This window comes from Struthio camelus, chromosome 1 (genome assembly GCF_040807025.1).
Source record: "Struthio camelus isolate bStrCam1 chromosome 1, bStrCam1.hap1, whole genome shotgun sequence".
NCBI classification, from domain to species: domain Eukaryota; kingdom Metazoa; phylum Chordata; class Aves; order Struthioniformes; family Struthionidae; genus Struthio; species Struthio camelus.
In genome coordinates, this window is record NC_090942.1 from 28155292 (window position 1) to 28171979 (window position 16688).

Sequence of the window (16688 nt, forward strand, 5' to 3'; positions counted from 1 at the left end):
AGAGTCGCGACTCGCGGCCAATTTGGCTCCCTCCGGCACTTGGGCTTCCTACGGCGCAGGCGCAGAGCTGGGAGCCCAGAAGGACCGGCACGCTCGCGGCCTGGCCGGGCAGCAGCCAGAGCAGCCAGCTGCGGGGCTCAACCTAAGCAGTCGCCGTCTCTTCAGGCGCAACGAGCTACTTCAGCCCTGCGAGCTCGGCCAAGCGCTCGCGACGCCCGCGCCCTTAGGGAAACAGTGGGAGCGCAGGTTTGCGAGGAGCACAGTGTCCCGCACCTGGAGCAGCAGCAGCATGAATTCTTCAGGGAAATGACGGCACAGCAGAGTAAGAGCTGGAGCTGGGGGCCGCCGGGGAGGGACCCCCAACAAAGACGTCCTTCGGCCGGCCGCAGCCACCCGCAGCCACCCGCCGCCGCCGCCGCCCCCCGGCCCGGCCCGGCAGCGCCGCGAAGGAGGCGGCAGCGCCCCCCCCCGCCCCGCCCCGGGCCCGCCCCGGCCGCAGCCCCGCCCCCTCGCTGCACAGCCCCGCCCCTCGGCGCGTCACCCCGCTGCCCTGTGACGCCCCCCCCCGCGCCCTCGCCGCGGCTGTTGCGCATGCGCGGCGCGCCCGCCACCGCCTCCGGAGCCGGTGGTCCTCGGTGCTGTTGCGGCCGTGTGCCTCGCTGCCAGCGTCGCTGCGTCGCTGTCCTCGGCCGGCGCCTCTGCCCCCGGCCCGGGGGCTCCGAGCTCGCCGGGACTCAGCCCCGCAGCAGCTGGCCCGGGCCGCGGCCCCTGCTCGGGGCTGTCCGCCGCCCGCGTGCCCGCCGCAGCATGAAGAGGCTCTTGGGGCTCTTCGGCCAGGGCCAGGGGCAGCCGCCTTCGCCGTCGCCGTCGCGGTCGCGGTCGCGGTGGGCGTGCGGCGGCAGCGCGCCCCTGCGCTGCGTCGGCGCTGCCTACGAGCTCCGGGAGAAGGAGCTGGGCAAGCTGCACCGCGCGGCCGCCAGCGGCGACCTGGCGCGGGTGCGGCGGCGGCGGTGGCTGCCGAGAGTCGGCCTCGACGGGCGGGACAAGGCGAAGCGGTGAGGGGCGGCGGGGGGGCCGGGGCGGCGCGGGGGGTGGGGGGGGCGGCGGCGAGGGCCGGGCTGCTGCGTCGGTGCCGGCGGGGGCGGCGGCTGGTGGGTTGGAGCTGGCGTGCAGCTGGCAGGAGCGCCTTTGTGCCGGGAAGGCAGGGCCGTTTGCTTGGGCTGGCGAGGGAGTGCGGGAGGGCAGTCGGCCTTGCGCGCGCGGGGTGGGCTCGGGGCTCGGGGCTCGGAGGCCGGTTGCGTGTGTGGCCAGGCCAGAGCGGGACTTTGTTGCTGGGAGCGTGACAGGGTCGAGGGGGAAGGTTTCTGCTGTCGGGTTTGGTAGGTGTTGTGGAGGGCCCTTGGGAGCGAGCGCGTGCTGGTGCTTGCTGCAGCAGTAAGGCCGGGAAGAGGCCAGAGGGCGCGACTTCCCGGCAAGGCCAGCAGCGAGGGGATGTTCTGGTGTTATAAAAGGCACGTGCTGGGCCTGCGGCCTGCTGCTGTGGCGTGAGTGGTCCTGGCAGCAGGTGGAGGTTGCCTTGCCGTAGGCTGGAGGTGCGCAAGCCTTGCTCTTGCTTGCTGGGCTGCGTGCGTAGTGGTGTTGGAGGCAGGGAGGAGGTGCCGGGGCGGAGGGCAGCAGTTGCAGAGCGGAAGCCGGAGGCTGGCTGGGAGAAATGGGGGGCCTGGGCGCAGGGATGCACGCGCAGGGAAGGGAGCGCGGAGCTGAGGCAACGTTGTCTTCCTAAGTGGGGGCTGGGGCTGGGGCTGGGGCTGGGGCGGGGAGGGGCTTTTTCCTAGCCCCGGCGTCTCGGGCTTTGGGTGTGCAGCGGTCACCCGCGTGACATGGGCAGGCGCGGTCTCTTCAGCTGTCTGGCCTGCGCTAAGGTAACATGCTCAATTTTTAGGACACCTCTGCATCTGGCTTGCGCTAACGGACATGCGGAGGTTGTCTTGTACTTAGTAGAGAGGAAGTGCAAGCTAAATCCTCGTGACAACTTCAAGAGATCGCCACTGATGAAGGTACGTGGGTGCTGCGGTGAGGCAGGGCTTCTAAATTGCGCCCCGAGCGATCGAGCTCTTGGGTGATTCTGGAGGTAGGTCTGGGTGGAGCTTGTGGTGCGCTGGGCGCTGGCTAGGCGTGCGTTGCCTAATGTTTGGGCGCGTTATTGTTGTCCGAGGTCGGCAAGCTGTGGGAATTCTGCCAGAGGGAAGCGTAATTGCTGGCAACGTTTCCTTGTTTCCCGTGTGGTTGGCAGGCAGTGCAGTGCCAGCACGAAGGCTGCGTCGCCATTCTGCTAGCGCATGGCGCCGACGCTAACCTTGCGGATGCTAACGGCAACACTGCCCTTCACCTGGCTGCCCTTGCTCCTAACACCTGCCTAGCAGGGCAGTTACTGGCGCACAACGCCCATCTTGATGCGCAGAATAAGGTAAGCGTGGAATTTGGGTCAGGCCGCTCCTGAGAAGAAAAAGTTGCTTTGCTTCTCTGTGTTTTTCTAACTGGAGAGGGGCGTTATGCTTTCAGATGGGATACACGCCCCTTTCTCTGGCCGTGTCCGCGCATCACGTAGAGATGGTGGAGTTCCTGCTTAGCAAAGGAGCCGACGTGCACGCTCGAGATCAGTCGGAAAGGTGAAGGGTTTGTCAAAACGGGGCGTGGGTCTCCTGAGCATTGGTGAAGTTTGCCTGGTCTGGCCGGGTAGCCGAGGGTGCTTAGCGGGGGAGACGTTTGGCCCAGGGACGTGCTGCGGCCCCTTGCAACCCGAGTTCTCGTGGGCTTCCGTGTGGTTGGCTTTGCTTTCCTCCTGGCTGTAGGAAAGGGGGAGGTGTAATTGTTTTGGGAGCAAATAGGGATGAAAGGAACACCAGTGAAACGTCGGTGTCTCCTGATAGCTTTTGTCTCGTCTTGTGGCTGCTTTAGGACCCCTCTGATGCTTGCCGCCTCTGCCGGGGACGTGAGCATGATAGAAGTTCTTCTTGGCTATGGTGCTGACCTTTGCCAGAAAGACGTTCTTGGATGGACAGCGGAGGCTTATGCTAGGAGGTCTGGACACACTGGGTAAGTGCTTTAGGTCACGGTGAGAGTCGCTAAGCGGTCCGAATGTCCGTGTTGGTGTGCGGACGTGTTTGGTAAGAGGCGCAAGGTTTAATGATGCGTGGAGACCTTTGTTGAAGGTGGGCTCAGTGGAATCTTCCGGGACGTAGCGTTCCCTGTGTCAAGTGTGAGTTGGGGAGTTGAGGAAAGCTTCCCCCGCAAATCGTCTTGTTTGGTAAGTGGTGTTATGCAAGGATGTAGTTGATTATAGTGACAGTGTTCCCTTTCTTTCCGCACCTCCCTAGTGTTAGTGAACAGCTGGCAGACCGCGCAGCCGAGAAAAACGTGGGAGAAGCTTGTGCAGGCAGCGCAGAAAGCACGCCAGTGCTTAGCACTCGTTGCGAGGCAGGAGCTGCTGCGTTTGCGTTGGGCACACCTGCTGCGGACCGAGGAGGTAGGAGGCTTAACTGTGGAGGAGCTGAGGAGGAGAATGCCTACGGCCTTTTCTTGTGGTGGCTTGTATTGAAGCTTGGCAGGGTTCCGTCCCTCTTGCCTGTTGAGTACCCTTGCTAGGGACGGAGTAGAGACGCGCTGGTGATCCTCCTCCGTGAGGATAGTCCTTTGGTTTTGAGGCTGGCTTTTGGTTTTGGGGGTGATGGGTGGGAGGCTGGGTAGAGCAGGAAATACAGCGTAGTCTCTGGCATTTTGAAGCACAGGTTGGCGGGGGTGGGGGTAGAGGCAAAGAGAGCACGAGAGAGAGACCGATCTCTGCCTGTGTGGTATGAAGAGCTCGGCAGTTTGTTTCCTTCTTGTCCTGTTCAACCGCTACCAGCATTTGCTCGCTGCCTGCTCACATAGCATATTCATGCCATGGCAGGTTTGAGGTTTGGAACGTTCGAAGGAAAGACAAGGGCAGTGTGGAATTCTTGTCCTTTTTTATTTTGCGGGGGGTGGGGGGGGGCAGCGAGAATTGAGTAGGATGGGAGAAATTGGTGGTTTGGGGCATGCTTTCGTTCATGCTGTCTGGCATGACTGCTTCACTCTAGTCTGGCCTGTAGAATTGTCCGTGTAACATGCTTGTCTGCATTGCTGAAAGTCGAAGGTCCGACATGCTAAGAATTAATCCTGTCAATTAATATTTGAACAGTGAGAGGTGGCTTTTCCCACGAATACTTCACGAGGTGAGACTCGAACAGTAGCTTTTGCCAACGACCTTAACCTGCCGAAAAAGAGGGGAGATTTGAGCGAGACGGTCCTTCTTGCCTTTGCCTTTGCCTTTGCCTTTGAAGAGTGTTGGAGGCAGAGGAGAGCGATGACAGCTGTCCTGCTTCTGAGGAAGAAAAAAGCAGTTTAGCTGCCAAGGTAAAGTGCCTCCAGAAGGAGAACTGCCCGTGGAGCGACTCGTTTGCAGGGCAGAGCTGTCTAGATTTGGGCAAAAGCGCGTGTCCAGGCAGGGTGGTTTTCTCCTGCCCCGCGGTCTCCTGCCTGCCAGTCTTTCAGCTGCGGTGAGCTGTTTGCTCCAAGCCTTGTAGCCGTCCGTGGCAGAGCATGCAGCAGGCTTGCGGTTGCGGGTGGGAAGAGCAGTAGGTGACAAGAAAAGCGACCGCATGGTTTTCTTCACCTGAGTCAGAGTTCTCGTCCCAAAGCTGATCAGCCTCTAGATGGCCTGTTCTTTTGTCCTCCAAGCCTTGCTGTTTGTTTCCAGTAACTTTGGTGATAGAATTCAGGCTGATATGGGGAAAAGGGCACTTGCTGTTCAAGATCTGCTGCAATGCTTCATCTCCTGGCTCTCCTTTCTTTCGTCCTTGTCAGGTTGCCCAAGAGTGCTTGGGGGCGGGGGGAGTGGCTCAAGAGGGTCTTTTTTTCCTCCTGGGGGATGGCATTGCGGGCTTGCATGGGATCTCACAGCACCTGTTTCCCCTTCCTTTTGTTTCTTTTGTTTTGTTTTGGTTTGTTTTTCAGTTGAGGTGTGTGGCATTGGGGCTGTGCCATGATGAAGAAGCTGAAGAAGCCGAGTGTGGTGCAGGAACGCACCCCGTAGTGCTGGAGATGCAGGCATGTTTATTTGCAACCTGGTTGCCCTTGTCTCAGTGGCCTGTCAGAGACTGTGGCAGCTGTTGTGTGAGAAGAGCTAGTGTGGCATAGTAAGATGTGATGGTGGTTGGAGGAGTGAAAGTGAGGAAAGAGGGGGAGGTGAGACTACGGTAGTTTGAGAAGCAGGCAGCTGGTGGTCTCGTGAGCCCAAGGGAGGGGGAAAGGGTGTGTGTGCTGCTGGATAAGGTAACGTAGGTGAAGGCAGAGCCTGACTGTGTGCGGGCAGTGCTTCTCGGGGGGCTTTATGGAATGGGAGCAGGACGTTAGTGACATTAGGTATTGCTGTGTACATAAAGACATCTGCAGGCCTTGTAAAAGAGGAGCGAGAAGGTTTTTCTCTGTGGCTCGAGAGAGGAGAAGTATTTGGCAAGGTGTGGATGGCCTGGGCAGAGGCTGCTGTCCTGGGAGTGGCAGCAAGTGGCCTTTGAGTTGTATTTCTAGAGTCCTACTGCAAGAGAGAAGGTTCTGGTTCTGTGCGTGCTTGGAAGGGTTGCTGCTGCTTTGCCAGGTTATGCAGTGAAAGGAGCGTGTTTGGGACGGTGCAGCCAAGTACTAAGGACAGCAGCAGAGTGGGTGTAGGCTTGGAGGGAGCGCAGTTGGGGGTTGGAGAGTGGAAGCGAGGGCCCAGGGGGAGGTTTGCCTCAGGTTGTTGGAGAAGCAGGCAGCTGGCGGTGTTTGTTGGTGCAAAGGAGGGGGGAAGGATGTGTGTGCTGCTGAGTATTGCCGTGTAGGGGAAGCTGGAGTGTGGGTAGTGCTTCTCAGGGGCTTTAGGGGAAGGGAGCAGGGCGTTTGTGAGCTTCGGCATTGCCGTCCCTTCACATACGTTCTCGTGGAGGCTGCTTGTTTCTGTTCTTTCTAAGTGTGCGGGCCGATCTCTTTTAGGACGACTCACCGGAAAGGAAGGGAGAGGAGGCTCCTGGTGGTGCCCAAGTGGCGGCTGCTGCAGGAGCCCCTGCTGGTGTGAGAGGTGAGTTTCTAGACATGGAGGGGCTTTGTTTCTCTGCTCTTTGGGCTGGGTGAATGAACTGAAATGGCGATCTGCCTGTGAGAGGGTAGAGCAGGCAGGTAGGCGCTGGGCAGGCAATGGCGGGGAGGGGGGGAGGGAACGTAGCTGGAGGGAGATGTTTTGTGGTAGTGCTAGGGAAGGAGGGTTGTTTCTTGGTGACTTCCTGCGGGTGGGAGGGTGTTTGGCTAGTGCTTTGCGGGTCGCTCCTGTAGCGTGCCGAGGGATTGTGAAGGGCCAACTCTGGAGCTGTAGTTTGGAGGGGAGATGCCGTCAGAGCTGCGTAGTCGGCGACTGTGGCATGGCAGAGCCTTGTTTGGATGCTCGCCGAGCATGTGTTGGGCGTTCTTGGTAGGGGCGTGAGCTGTGCTGCTGGGCTTGGGCCTGTGGTGCTGGCAAGAAGGCGGCAGGAAGTGGCGATGGCGTGGTGGTGCGGCTGGGGGTGCAGGCGCCCTTAAATGACGCTGCTTTGTTTTTCCTGGGGAGTGGAACGGTTTGGTGTGTCCTGGGCGCAGGGCTTGCGTGCTGGAGGAGAGCAGGAGAGGGAAAGAAGGAGCGGTGGTGTGTCATTTGTGGCTTCCTTTGCAGGTGTTGCGTCGTCCGCAGGAGCGGAGCAGGAGGACGAGAGCGACTCTCCCTGGGATTCCGAGGTGCTTGGTGTGAGGGGCGCAGTGGGTTGCCCGAGGGGGGAAGTGCGCGGGAGCTTGCCTTGGACGTGGGCCCTAGCAGGGATGAGGCTCAGTTGCCGCTTGTGGTGGCTGCGCCACAGGTTTGTTCCTGTGACCTGGAGCCGCTTGTGCTCTGTGCAAGCGGTTTGGTGAGGACTGTGCCTAAGTGGGGTGTGCTAATGTCCTGGGAGTGGCAGCAAGTGGCCTTTGAGTTGTATTTCTAGAGTCCTACTGCAAGAGAGAAGGTTCTGGTTCTGTGCGTGCTTGGAAGGGTTGCTGCTGCTTTGCCGGGTTATGCAGTGAAAGGAGCGTGTTTGGGACGGTGCAGCCAAGTACTAAGGACAGCAGCAGAGTGGGTGTAGGCTTGGAGGGAGCGCAGTTGGGGGTTGGAGAGTGGAAGCGAGGGCCCAGGGGGAGGTTTGCCTCAGGTTGTTGGAGAAGCAGGCAGCTGGCGGTGTTTGTTGGTGCAAAGGAGGGGGGAAGGATGTGTGTGCTGCTGAGTATTGCCGTGTAGGGGAAGCTGGAGTGTGGGTAGTGCTTCTCAGGGGCTTTAGGGGAAGGGAGCAGGGCGTTTGTGAGCTTCGGCATTGCCGTCCCTTCACATACGTTCTCGTGGAGGCTGCTTGTTTCTGTTCTTTCTAAGTGTGCGGGCCGATCTCTTTTAGGACGACTCACCGGAAAGGAAGGGAGAGGAGGCTCCTGGTGGTGCCCAAGTGGCGGCTGCTGCAGGAGCCCCTGCTGGTGTGAGAGGTGAGTTTCTAGACATGGAGGGGCTTTGTTTCTCTGCTCTTTGGGCTGGGTGAATGAACTGAAATGGCGATCTGCCTGTGAGAGGGTAGAGCAGGCAGGTAGGCGCTGGGCAGGCAATGGCGGGGAGGGGGGGAGGGAACGTAGCTGGAGGGAGATGTTTTGTGGTAGTGCTAGGGAAGGAGGGTTGTTTCTTGGTGACTTCCTGCGGGTGGGAGGGTGTTTGGCTAGTGCTTTGCGGGTCGCTCCTGTAGCGTGCCGAGGGATTGTGAAGGGCCAACTCTGGAGCTGTAGTTTGGAGGGGAGATGCCGTCAGAGCTGCGTAGTCGGCGACTGTGGCATGGCAGAGCCTTGTTTGGATGCTCGCCGAGCATGTGTTGGGCGTTCTTGGTAGGGGCGTGAGCTGTGCTGCTGGGCTTGGGCCTGTGGTGCTGGCAAGAAGGCGGCAGGAAGTGGCGATGGCGTGGTGGTGCGGCTGGGGGTGCAGGCGCCCTTAAATGACGCTGCTTTGTTTTTCCTGGGGAGTGGAACGGTTTGGTGTGTCCTGGGCGCAGGGCTTGCGTGCTGGAGGAGAGCAGGAGAGGGAAAGAAGGAGCGGTGGTGTGTCATTTGTGGCTTCCTTTGCAGGTGTTGCGTCGTCCGCAGGAGCGGAGCAGGAGGACGAGAGCGACTCTCCCTGGGATTCCGAGGTGCTTGGTGTGAGGGGCGCAGTGGGTTGCCCGAGGGGGGAAGTGCGCGGGAGCTTGCCTTGGACGTGGGCCCTAGCAGGGATGAGGCTCAGTTGCCGCTTGTGGTGGCTGCGCCACAGGTTTGTTCCTGTGACCTGGAGCCGCTTGTGCTCTGTGCAAGCGGTTTGGTGAGGACTGTGCCTAAGTGGGGTGTGCTAATGTCCTGGGAGTGGCAGCAAGTGGCCTTTGAGTTGTATTTCTAGAGTCCTACTGCAAGAGAGAAGGTTCTGGTTCTGTGCGTGCTTGGAAGGGCTGCTGCTGCTTTGCCAGGTTATGCAGTGAAAGGAGCGTGTTTGGGACGGTGCAGCCAAGTACTAAGGACAGCAGCAGAGTGGGTGTAGGCTTGGAGGGAGCGCAGTTGGGGGTTGGAGAGTGGAAGCGAGGGCCCAGGGGGAGGTTTGCCTCAGGTTGTTGGAGAAGCAGGCAGCTGGCGGTGTTTGTTGGTGCAAAGGAGGGGGGAAGGATGTGTGTGCTGCTGAGTATTGCCGTGTAGGGGAAGCTGGAGTGTGGGTAGTGCTTCTCAGGGGCTTTAGGGGAAGGGAGCAGGGCGTTTGTGAGCTTCGGCATTGCCGTCCCTTCACATACGTTCTCGTGGAGGCTGCTTGTTTCTGTTCTTTCTAAGTGTGCGGGCCGATCTCTTTTAGGACGACTCACCGGAAAGGAAGGGAGAGGAGGCTCCTGGTGGTGCCCAAGTGGCGGCTGCTGCAGGAGCCCCTGCTGGTGTGAGAGGTGAGTTTCTAGACATGGAGGGGCTTTGTTTCTCTGCTCTTTGGGCTGGGTGAATGAACTGAAATGGCGATCTGCCTGTGAGAGGGTAGAGCAGGCAGGTAGGCGCTGGGCAGGCAATGGCGGGGAGGGGGGGAGGGAACGTAGCTGGAGGGAGATGTTTTGTGGTAGTGCTAGGGAAGGAGGGTTGTTTCTTGGTGACTTCCTGCGGGTGGGAGGGTGTTTGGCTAGTGCTTTGCGGGTCGCTCCTGTAGCGTGCCGAGGGATTGTGAAGGGCCAACTCTGGAGCTGTAGTTTGGAGGGGAGATGCCGTCAGAGCTGCGTAGTCGGCGACTGTGGCATGGCAGAGCCTTGTTTGGATGCTCGCCGAGCATGTGTTGGGCGTTCTTGGTAGGGGCGTGAGCTGTGCTGCTGGGCTTGGGCCTGTGGTGCTGGCAAGAAGGCGGCAGGAAGTGGTGATGGCGTGGTGGTGCGGCTGGGGGTGCAGGCGCCCTTAAATGACGCTGCTTTGTTTTTCCTGGGGAGTGGAACGGTTTGGTGTGTCCTGGGCGCAGGGCTTGCGTGCTGGAGGAGAGCAGGAGAGGGAAAGAAGGAGCGGTGGTGTGTCATTTGTGGCTTCCTTTGCAGGTGTTGCGTCGTCCGCAGGAGCGGAGCAGGAGGACGAGAGCGACTCTCCCTGGGATTCCGAGGTGCTTGGTGTGAGGGGCGCAGTGGGTTGCCCGAGGGGGGAAGTGCGCGGGAGCTTGCCTTGGACGTGGGCCCTAGCAGGGATGAGGCTCAGTTGCCGCTTGTGGTGGCTGCGCCACAGGTTTGTTCCTGTGACCTGGAGCCGCTTGTGCTCTGTGCAAGCGGTTTGGTGAGGACTGTGCCTAAGTGGGGTGTGCTAATGTCCTGGGAGTGGCAGCAAGTGGCCTTGGAGTTGTATTTCTAGAGTCCTACTGCAAGAGAGAAGGTTCTGGTTCTGTGCGTGCTTGGAAGGGTTGCTGCTGCTTTGCCGGGTTATGCAGTGAAAGGAGCGTGTTTGGGACGGTGCAGCCAAGTACTAAGGACAGCAGCAGAGTGGGTGTAGGCTTGGAGGGAGCGCAGTTGGGGGTTGGAGAGTGGAAGCGAGGGCCCAGGGGGAGGTTTGCCTCAGGTTGTTGGAGAAGCAGGCAGCTGGCGGTGTTTGTTGGTGCAAAGGAGGGGGGAAGGATGTGTGTGCTGCTGAGTATTGCCGTGTAGGGGAAGCTGGAGTGTGGGTAGTGCTTCTCAGGGGCTTTAGGGGAAGGGAGCAGGGCGTTTGTGAGCTTCGGCATTGCCGTCCCTTCACATACGTTCTCGTGGAGGCTGCTTGTTTCTGTTCTTTCTAAGTGTGCGGGCCGATCTCTTTTAGGACGACTCACCGGAAAGGAAGGGAGAGGAGGCTCCTGGTGGTGCCCAAGTGGCGGCTGCTGCAGGAGCCCCTGCTGGTGTGAGAGGTGAGTTTCTAGACATGGAGGGGCTTTGTTTCTCTGCTCTTTGGGCTGGGTGAATGAACTGAAATGGCGATCTGCCTGTGAGAGGGTAGAGCAGGCAGGTAGGCGCTGGGCAGGCAATGGCGGGGAGGGGGGGAGGGAACGTAGCTGGAGGGAGATGTTTTGTGGTAGTGCTAGGGAAGGAGGGTTGTTTCTTGGTGACTTCCTGCGGGTGGGAGGGTGTTTGGCTAGTGCTTTGCGGGTCGCTCCTGTAGCGTGCCGAGGGATTGTGAAGGGCCAACTCTGGAGCTGTAGTTTGGAGGGGAGATGCCGTCAGAGCTGCGTAGTCGGCGACTGTGGCATGGCAGAGCCTTGTTTGGATGCTCGCCGAGCATGTGTTGGGCGTTCTTGGTAGGGGCGTGAGCTGTGCTGCTGGGCTTGGGCCTGTGGTGCTGGCAAGAAGGCGGCAGGAAGTGGCGATGGCGTGGTGGTGCGGCTGGGGGTGCAGGCGCCCTTAAATGACGCTGCTTTGTTTTTCCTGGGGAGTGGAACGGTTTGGTGTGTCCTGGGCGCAGGGCTTGCGTGCTGGAGGAGAGCAGGAGAGGGAAAGAAGGAGCGGTGGTGTGTCATTTGTGGCTTCCTTTGCAGGTGTTGCGTCGTCCGCAGGAGCGGAGCAGGAGGACGAGAGCGACTCTCCCTGGGATTCCGAGGTGCTTGGTGTGAGGGGCGCAGTGGGTTGCCCGAGGGGGGAAGTGCGCGGGAGCTTGCCTTGGACGTGGGCCCTAGCAGGGATGAGGCTCAGTTGCCGCTTGTGGTGGCTGCGCCACAGGTTTGTTCCTGTGACCTGGAGCCGCTTGTGCTCTGTGCAAGCGGTTTGGTGAGGACTGTGCCTAAGTGGGGTGTGCTAATGTCCTGGGAGTGGCAGCAAGTGGCCTTTGAGTTGTATTTCTAGAGTCCTACTGCAAGAGAGAAGGTTCTGGTTCTGTGCGTGCTTGGAAGGGTTGCTGCTGCTTTGCCAGGTTATGCAGTGAAAGGAGCGTGTTTGGGACGGTGCAGCCAAGTACTAAGGACAGCAGCAGAGTGGGTGTAGGCTTGGAGGGAGCGCAGTTGGGGGTTGGAGAGTGGAAGCGAGGGCCCAGGGGGAGGTTTGCCTCAGGTTGTTGGAGAAGCAGGCAGCTGGCGGTGTTTGTTGGTGCAAAGGAGGGGGGAAGGATGTGTGTGCTGCTGAGTATTGCCGTGTAGGGGAAGCTGGAGTGTGGGTAGTGCTTCTCAGGGGCTTTAGGGGAAGGGAGCAGGGCGTTTGTGAGCTTCGGCATTGCCGTCCCTTCACATACGTTCTCGTGGAGGCTGCTTGTTTCTGTTCTTTCTAAGTGTGCGGGCCGATCTCTTTTAGGACGACTCACCGGAAAGGAAGGGAGAGGAGGCTCCTGGTGGTGCCCAAGTGGCGGCTGCTGCAGGAGCCCCTGCTGGTGTGAGAGGTGAGTTTCTAGACATGGAGGGGCTTTGTTTCTCTGCTCTTTGGGCTGGGTGAATGAACTGAAATGGCGATCTGCCTGTGAGAGGGTAGAGCAGGCAGGTAGGCGCTGGGCAGGCAATGGCGGGGAGGGGGGGAGGGAACGTAGCTGGAGGGAGATGTTTTGTGGTAGTGCTAGGGAAGGAGGGTTGTTTCTTGGTGACTTCCTGCGGGTGGGAGGGTGTTTGGCTAGTGCTTTGCGGGTCGCTCCTGTAGCGTGCCGAGGGATTGTGAAGGGCCAACTCTGGAGCTGTAGTTTGGAGGGGAGATGCCGTCAGAGCTGCGTAGTCGGCGACTGTGGCATGGCAGAGCCTTGTTTGGATGCTCGCCGAGCATGTGTTGGGCGTTCTTGGTAGGGGCGTGAGCTGTGCTGCTGGGCTTGGGCCTGTGGTGCTGGCAAGAAGGCGGCAGGAAGTGGCGATGGCGTGGTGGTGCGGCTGGGGGTGCAGGCGCCCTTAAATGACGCTGCTTTGTTTTTCCTGGGGAGTGGAACGGTTTGGTGTGTCCTGGGCGCAGGGCTTGCGTGCTGGAGGAGAGCAGGAGAGGGAAAGAAGGAGCGGTGGTGTGTCATTTGTGGCTTCCTTTGCAGGTGTTGCGTCGTCCGCAGGAGCGGAGCAGGAGGACGAGAGCGACTCTCCCTGGGATTCCGAGGTGCTTGGTGTGAGGGGCGCAGTGGGTTGCCCGAGGGGGGAAGTGCGCGGGAGCTTGCCTTGGACGTGGGCCCTAGCAGGGATGAGGCTCAGTTGCCGCTTGTGGTGGCTGCGCCACAGGTTTGTTCCTGTGACCTGGAGCCGCTTGTGCTCTGTGCAAGCGGTTTGGTGAGGACTGTGCCTAAGTGGGGTGTGCTAATGTCCTGGGAGTGGCAGCAAGTGGCCTTTGAGTTGTATTTCTAGAGTCCTACTGCAAGAGAGAAGGTTCTGGTTCTGTGCGTGCTTGGAAGGGTTGCTGCTGCTTTGCCAGGTTATGCAGTGAAAGGAGCGTGTTTGGGACGGTGCAGCCAAGTACTAAGGACAGCAGCAGAGTGGGTGTAGGCTTGGAGGGAGCGCAGTTGGGGGTTCTGAAAGGGCTGTTCTACTTCCAGAGCCTGCGTTCCTTGACGGCCTGCCAAAGTCCCGAAGCAGCAGTGAATCTGCAGGTAATGCTTGAGCGACAATCCGAGTTGTGCTTGGGTAGTCCTGCATTTGAAATGCAGTTTGTGGGTGAAGCGTTTCTGGAGATTGCTTGCACCACTCTCTGCTTGTTTGTGTTCTCGCTCACCTAGGTGTCTGCAAAGGAGGGAGGAGAGCGTGAAGGACGCGAGGCTGCTGCAACACAGACTGATTTTCAGTGTGACGGACAGGTGAGGAGCTGTGTTGAAGAGCTGTGGAGATGTTAGCCTAGAGCGAGGTGTTATTGCCAAAAGAGCGCAGGCGGAAGACCGCAGAGAGTGGCAGATGTGAAATATACTTTAGATGTATGTTATCTTTGGGCTCCCTCTGAAGAAGGCTGTCGTGAGTGAAAAGAAGGTGGTAGTGCATGTTCGTGCCCTTTTTGTGAGGCTCACGGCACAATCTTTCCTTAGGCGATGGCCGCAGAGCTGCCGGCGGAGGTTGCTGAAGCTCCTGGAAAGCAGTTGCTTCCAGAAGGTTCACTTGAAGTTCCAAAGGTTTCCTGCGGTGAGCTGCAGGGAGACAAGTTGCGGTTGCAAGAGGAACTGGCCAGGGTGAAAGCCAAGGTAGGCAAAGCCTGTAGCGGCCTGCATGACTGTGAGGAGGTGGTTTTCCCCTGTAAACGATGGGGAAAAGCCCTTGTTGAGGCTGTAGGGTAGTAGTGCAGTGGTGTCCCTTCTGTTGCCTTCCCTTCTTCCCGCCGCTGCCCCATGGTGGCAAACAGACCAAGCGCGTCAGGGAGCTGCCCTTTCAAGCGTGAGGGGCCAAGCAGTGTGTTGGGGGTCACACCTACCCACGAGGAGGCTGCTCAAGCAGCTTGTTGTCTCTCCGAACCCGCCTGAGCTTTGAGGTGGACCTGAAGGTGACAGTGGGTGAGCTCCGGGTGCCCTGAGAGTGCTGCGTGTTTTCCTGTTGAGGCTGTTGTACTCTTTCTCTATATTTGGCTGTGTGTGTAGAGCTTTGGTTCCTTCTTTGTAGCTGGTCAAATGCCTGCGAAGGTGACAGTCTGTGTTCTGGGGGGGGGGGCAGCACTTGAAAGGGTGCGATCCTTCTTCATGGTTTGCGCTCGCACACGCAGCGCTGGTTGCTAGGTGGGGTTTTTGCACTGTATACGGGAAGCAGCATGTCAGGCAGGTGCTGTGACTTGTCCTGTTCCCTGACTGTAGGAGGAACTTGACCTCCTAACCTAGCTGCCCGGAGAAGGCCGTGGGTTGGCCCTAGTGCTGAGCTTTTTCTGTAGAAAACATCTTGGCCATCTTGTGGCTGCATGATGCAAATGTGCCGCAAAGTGCTATAGTTCCTGCAGGGCCCTGGGGATGAACCTGTAGTTAGTAAGCATTAGGATCCCGAAATGCTAATTCACTTCCAAGTTGTTTTTGGAGAGAGCTACGTTCAGAGCTACTGACTTGCTTTCCGTTCACTACGCCCACCGCTGCCACCAACGCAAGTACGGAGTTGAAGGAAGGAGTGTAGGGACCGGCTTTCCACCATTTGTGTAAGAATAAGGTAGAGCAGCGTGGGCAGCGTTGGACTAGAAGTCTTTGTGATTGTGGTCGTTATCCTGGAGTTGGGAAGTGCCAGCAGGAGAAGGGAGAGCCTTTGCAGTAATGCTTCCCGTGGGGGAGCGAGCAGCTGGATGCTAGGAGGGTCCCGAGTCACGGGAAGGAGTAGGATTGGTGTTGCAGCTGCGTTTGGGCAGCTGGTAGGAAATTGAGATGGGGATGGGAGAGGCCGGTATGAAAGCGGAAGGAGCAACGTGGTTTTGGAGAGTCGAAGCAGTGGAGTCGTCTGTCTGAAAGCGAAGCTGACTAGCGTGGGTCCTGACTAGCGTGGTTTTACAGTTGCAGGCGTTGGAAGAGCAGCATGTTCAGGCTGAGCGTTGTGTTCAGGATTTGAAGACGGCCCTGGCAGAGAAACAGAGGGAAGCGACAGCTTCTTCCCGGCAACTGCAAGACCTTCTGGAAGCCTCTTTGGGAGGCGTTAGCCTAAAAGACCTGGAGGAACGAGTGGGACGGTAAGGAAGTGGCACAGTGAAGCAAGGCTTTGCTTTGTGGGCTGGTGTAATAGCAGCAGGATGGCCTTGTTGCATCTCAGCAAGTCAGTACACGATTTTGGGAGAGGCTTTTGCTTTGGACTGTGTGATTTGGCGCTGTTGTGCCAGTGTTGGTGCTCCTGTGGATTTCCATGACGAGGCCTGTGTTTCTTTTCAAGACTTGAACTGGAAAACGCCCGGCTGGAAGACACAGGGCAGCAGCAGGCAGCTAGACTCGAAGCTCTTCAGAAAGAGCTGCACGCCTCTGCCTCTGTAAGCTAGTCATAGCCTTCCTGTTTCATGAGCTACTGTGCGCAGTTGTGTGTGTATGTATGCGGGGGCGTTTTCGGAAGAGATTTTCCTGGGGAGCCTCGGGGAAATCATTCCCTGCAGGCTGCAGGCGATCGGCTGCTGTTGGTCCGCTCGCAGGCTTTCTGGTTTTGTGCGCTACTCTGCTGAGTCTTACTTAACAGTGTTTGAGGTAAGGGCACTTACGGCACTTGTGCGCCGGTGTGAATGGTTGCTGCTTTGTACCGGTTGTGGTGCTTAAGCCGTGTGGCAGCAGCACTTCAGCTGTTGCCGCCTTAAAGGCGTTCTGCAAGTGAACTTGTGGAACGTCCTTGGTGCCAAGCACGTCGTTGCCAAGTCTTAAGCGGCCTCCTCAGGCTGTGCCAGGAATTCCATTCGCCGCTGGTCGCTGAAGATCCCCCTGGAGCTTTAAATTAAGCTGTGCTCTGCCCGGATGGGGATACCTAAGTACCGTCGGCTATTAGCGGAGGGCCTGAGGAAGGTGTTCTCCAGTGTGCGTGGCACCTTTGCCCCCGTGAGCCCCTCGCTAGTAGCGGGTGGTCTTTGCTTTAGTGGGGGTCGGGGGGAGGGTGGTGTGGGGGGAGAGAGGGGTGGCAGGCACCAGTTTCTGTCCCTCGGTCTTAGCCTGGGTGGTGGAAATATTGAAGTGCTGCAGTTTGCGTGGGATTCTGTCCCCTGGAGTTGTGGGGCCGGCCCTCGGCTAGCAGAGAGAGATGTCCTGCCGCACCTTTGTGAGGAAGGCTGTGCGCACCTAGTGCCTCTAGGTGCCGTGAGTGAGTCGTGTGTGCCATTTCTTCTTCCTGTCCGGAAAGCGTGAGAGCGGAAGAAAGCCAGGGAAGGAGCTGGCAGAGTGGAAACAACCCGCAGAAGCCCGCCTGGAGGAAGAAATGAAGAAAAACGTTGCACTGCAGAAAGAATGCAACAGGTACAGCCGTTGAGTACTTGTAAGAGCTGTCGAATGAGCGGGGAGTCAGGCGTTATGTACCTTGCCCCTGAGACTCCGAGTACGTATCTGTTGGTGAGCGAGCTCAAGGCTTGCGTTAGGTCTTGCAAGTGGCTTCTGTAGGGGAGCGTGCGGTTTTAGGTAGGTGGAAGTGCAGGCAGGAGGGCAGTTGTCCTGGGAAGAGAGGGAGGGCGGGAGGGCAGGAAGAAGTCGCTTGTGTCTTGTGCCTGTTGTCAGGCAGAGGGAGAAGCTTCATGGGAGCAGATGAAATG

At 58.8% G+C, this 16688-nt stretch overlaps 1 protein-coding gene across 1 annotated transcript; it reads left to right on the plus strand.

Moving 5' to 3' along the window:
- The first annotated feature begins 597 nt into the window (after nucleotides 1-597).
- LOC138065760 (ankyrin repeat domain-containing protein 7-like) lies at nucleotides 598-5127 on the plus strand. The gene is made up of 7 exons (XM_068931179.1): nucleotides 598-1055; nucleotides 1943-2057; nucleotides 2294-2467; nucleotides 2563-2669; nucleotides 2959-3096; nucleotides 3378-3526; nucleotides 4220-5127. The coding sequence occupies exons 1-7, from the start codon at nucleotides 808-810 to the stop codon at nucleotides 4255-4257; spliced, it is 969 nt and encodes a 322-aa protein (XP_068787280.1). The 5' UTR covers nucleotides 598-807; the 3' UTR covers nucleotides 4258-5127.
- The last annotated feature ends 11561 nt before the right edge of the window (nucleotides 5128-16688 follow it).

Coding starts and splice junctions, on each gene's coding strand:
- LOC138065760 (XM_068931179.1), top strand. CDS start 808: ATGAAGAGGCTCTTGGGGCTCTTCGGCCAGGGCCAGGGGCAGCCGCCT. Junction 2,058..2,293: donor AGAGATCGCCACTGATGAAG/GTACGTGGGTGC, acceptor TGTGGTTGGCAG/GCAGTGCAGTGCCAGCACGA. Junction 3,527..4,219: donor ACCTGCTGCGGACCGAGGAG/GTAGGAGGCTTA, acceptor ATATTTGAACAG/TGAGAGGTGGCTTTTCCCAC.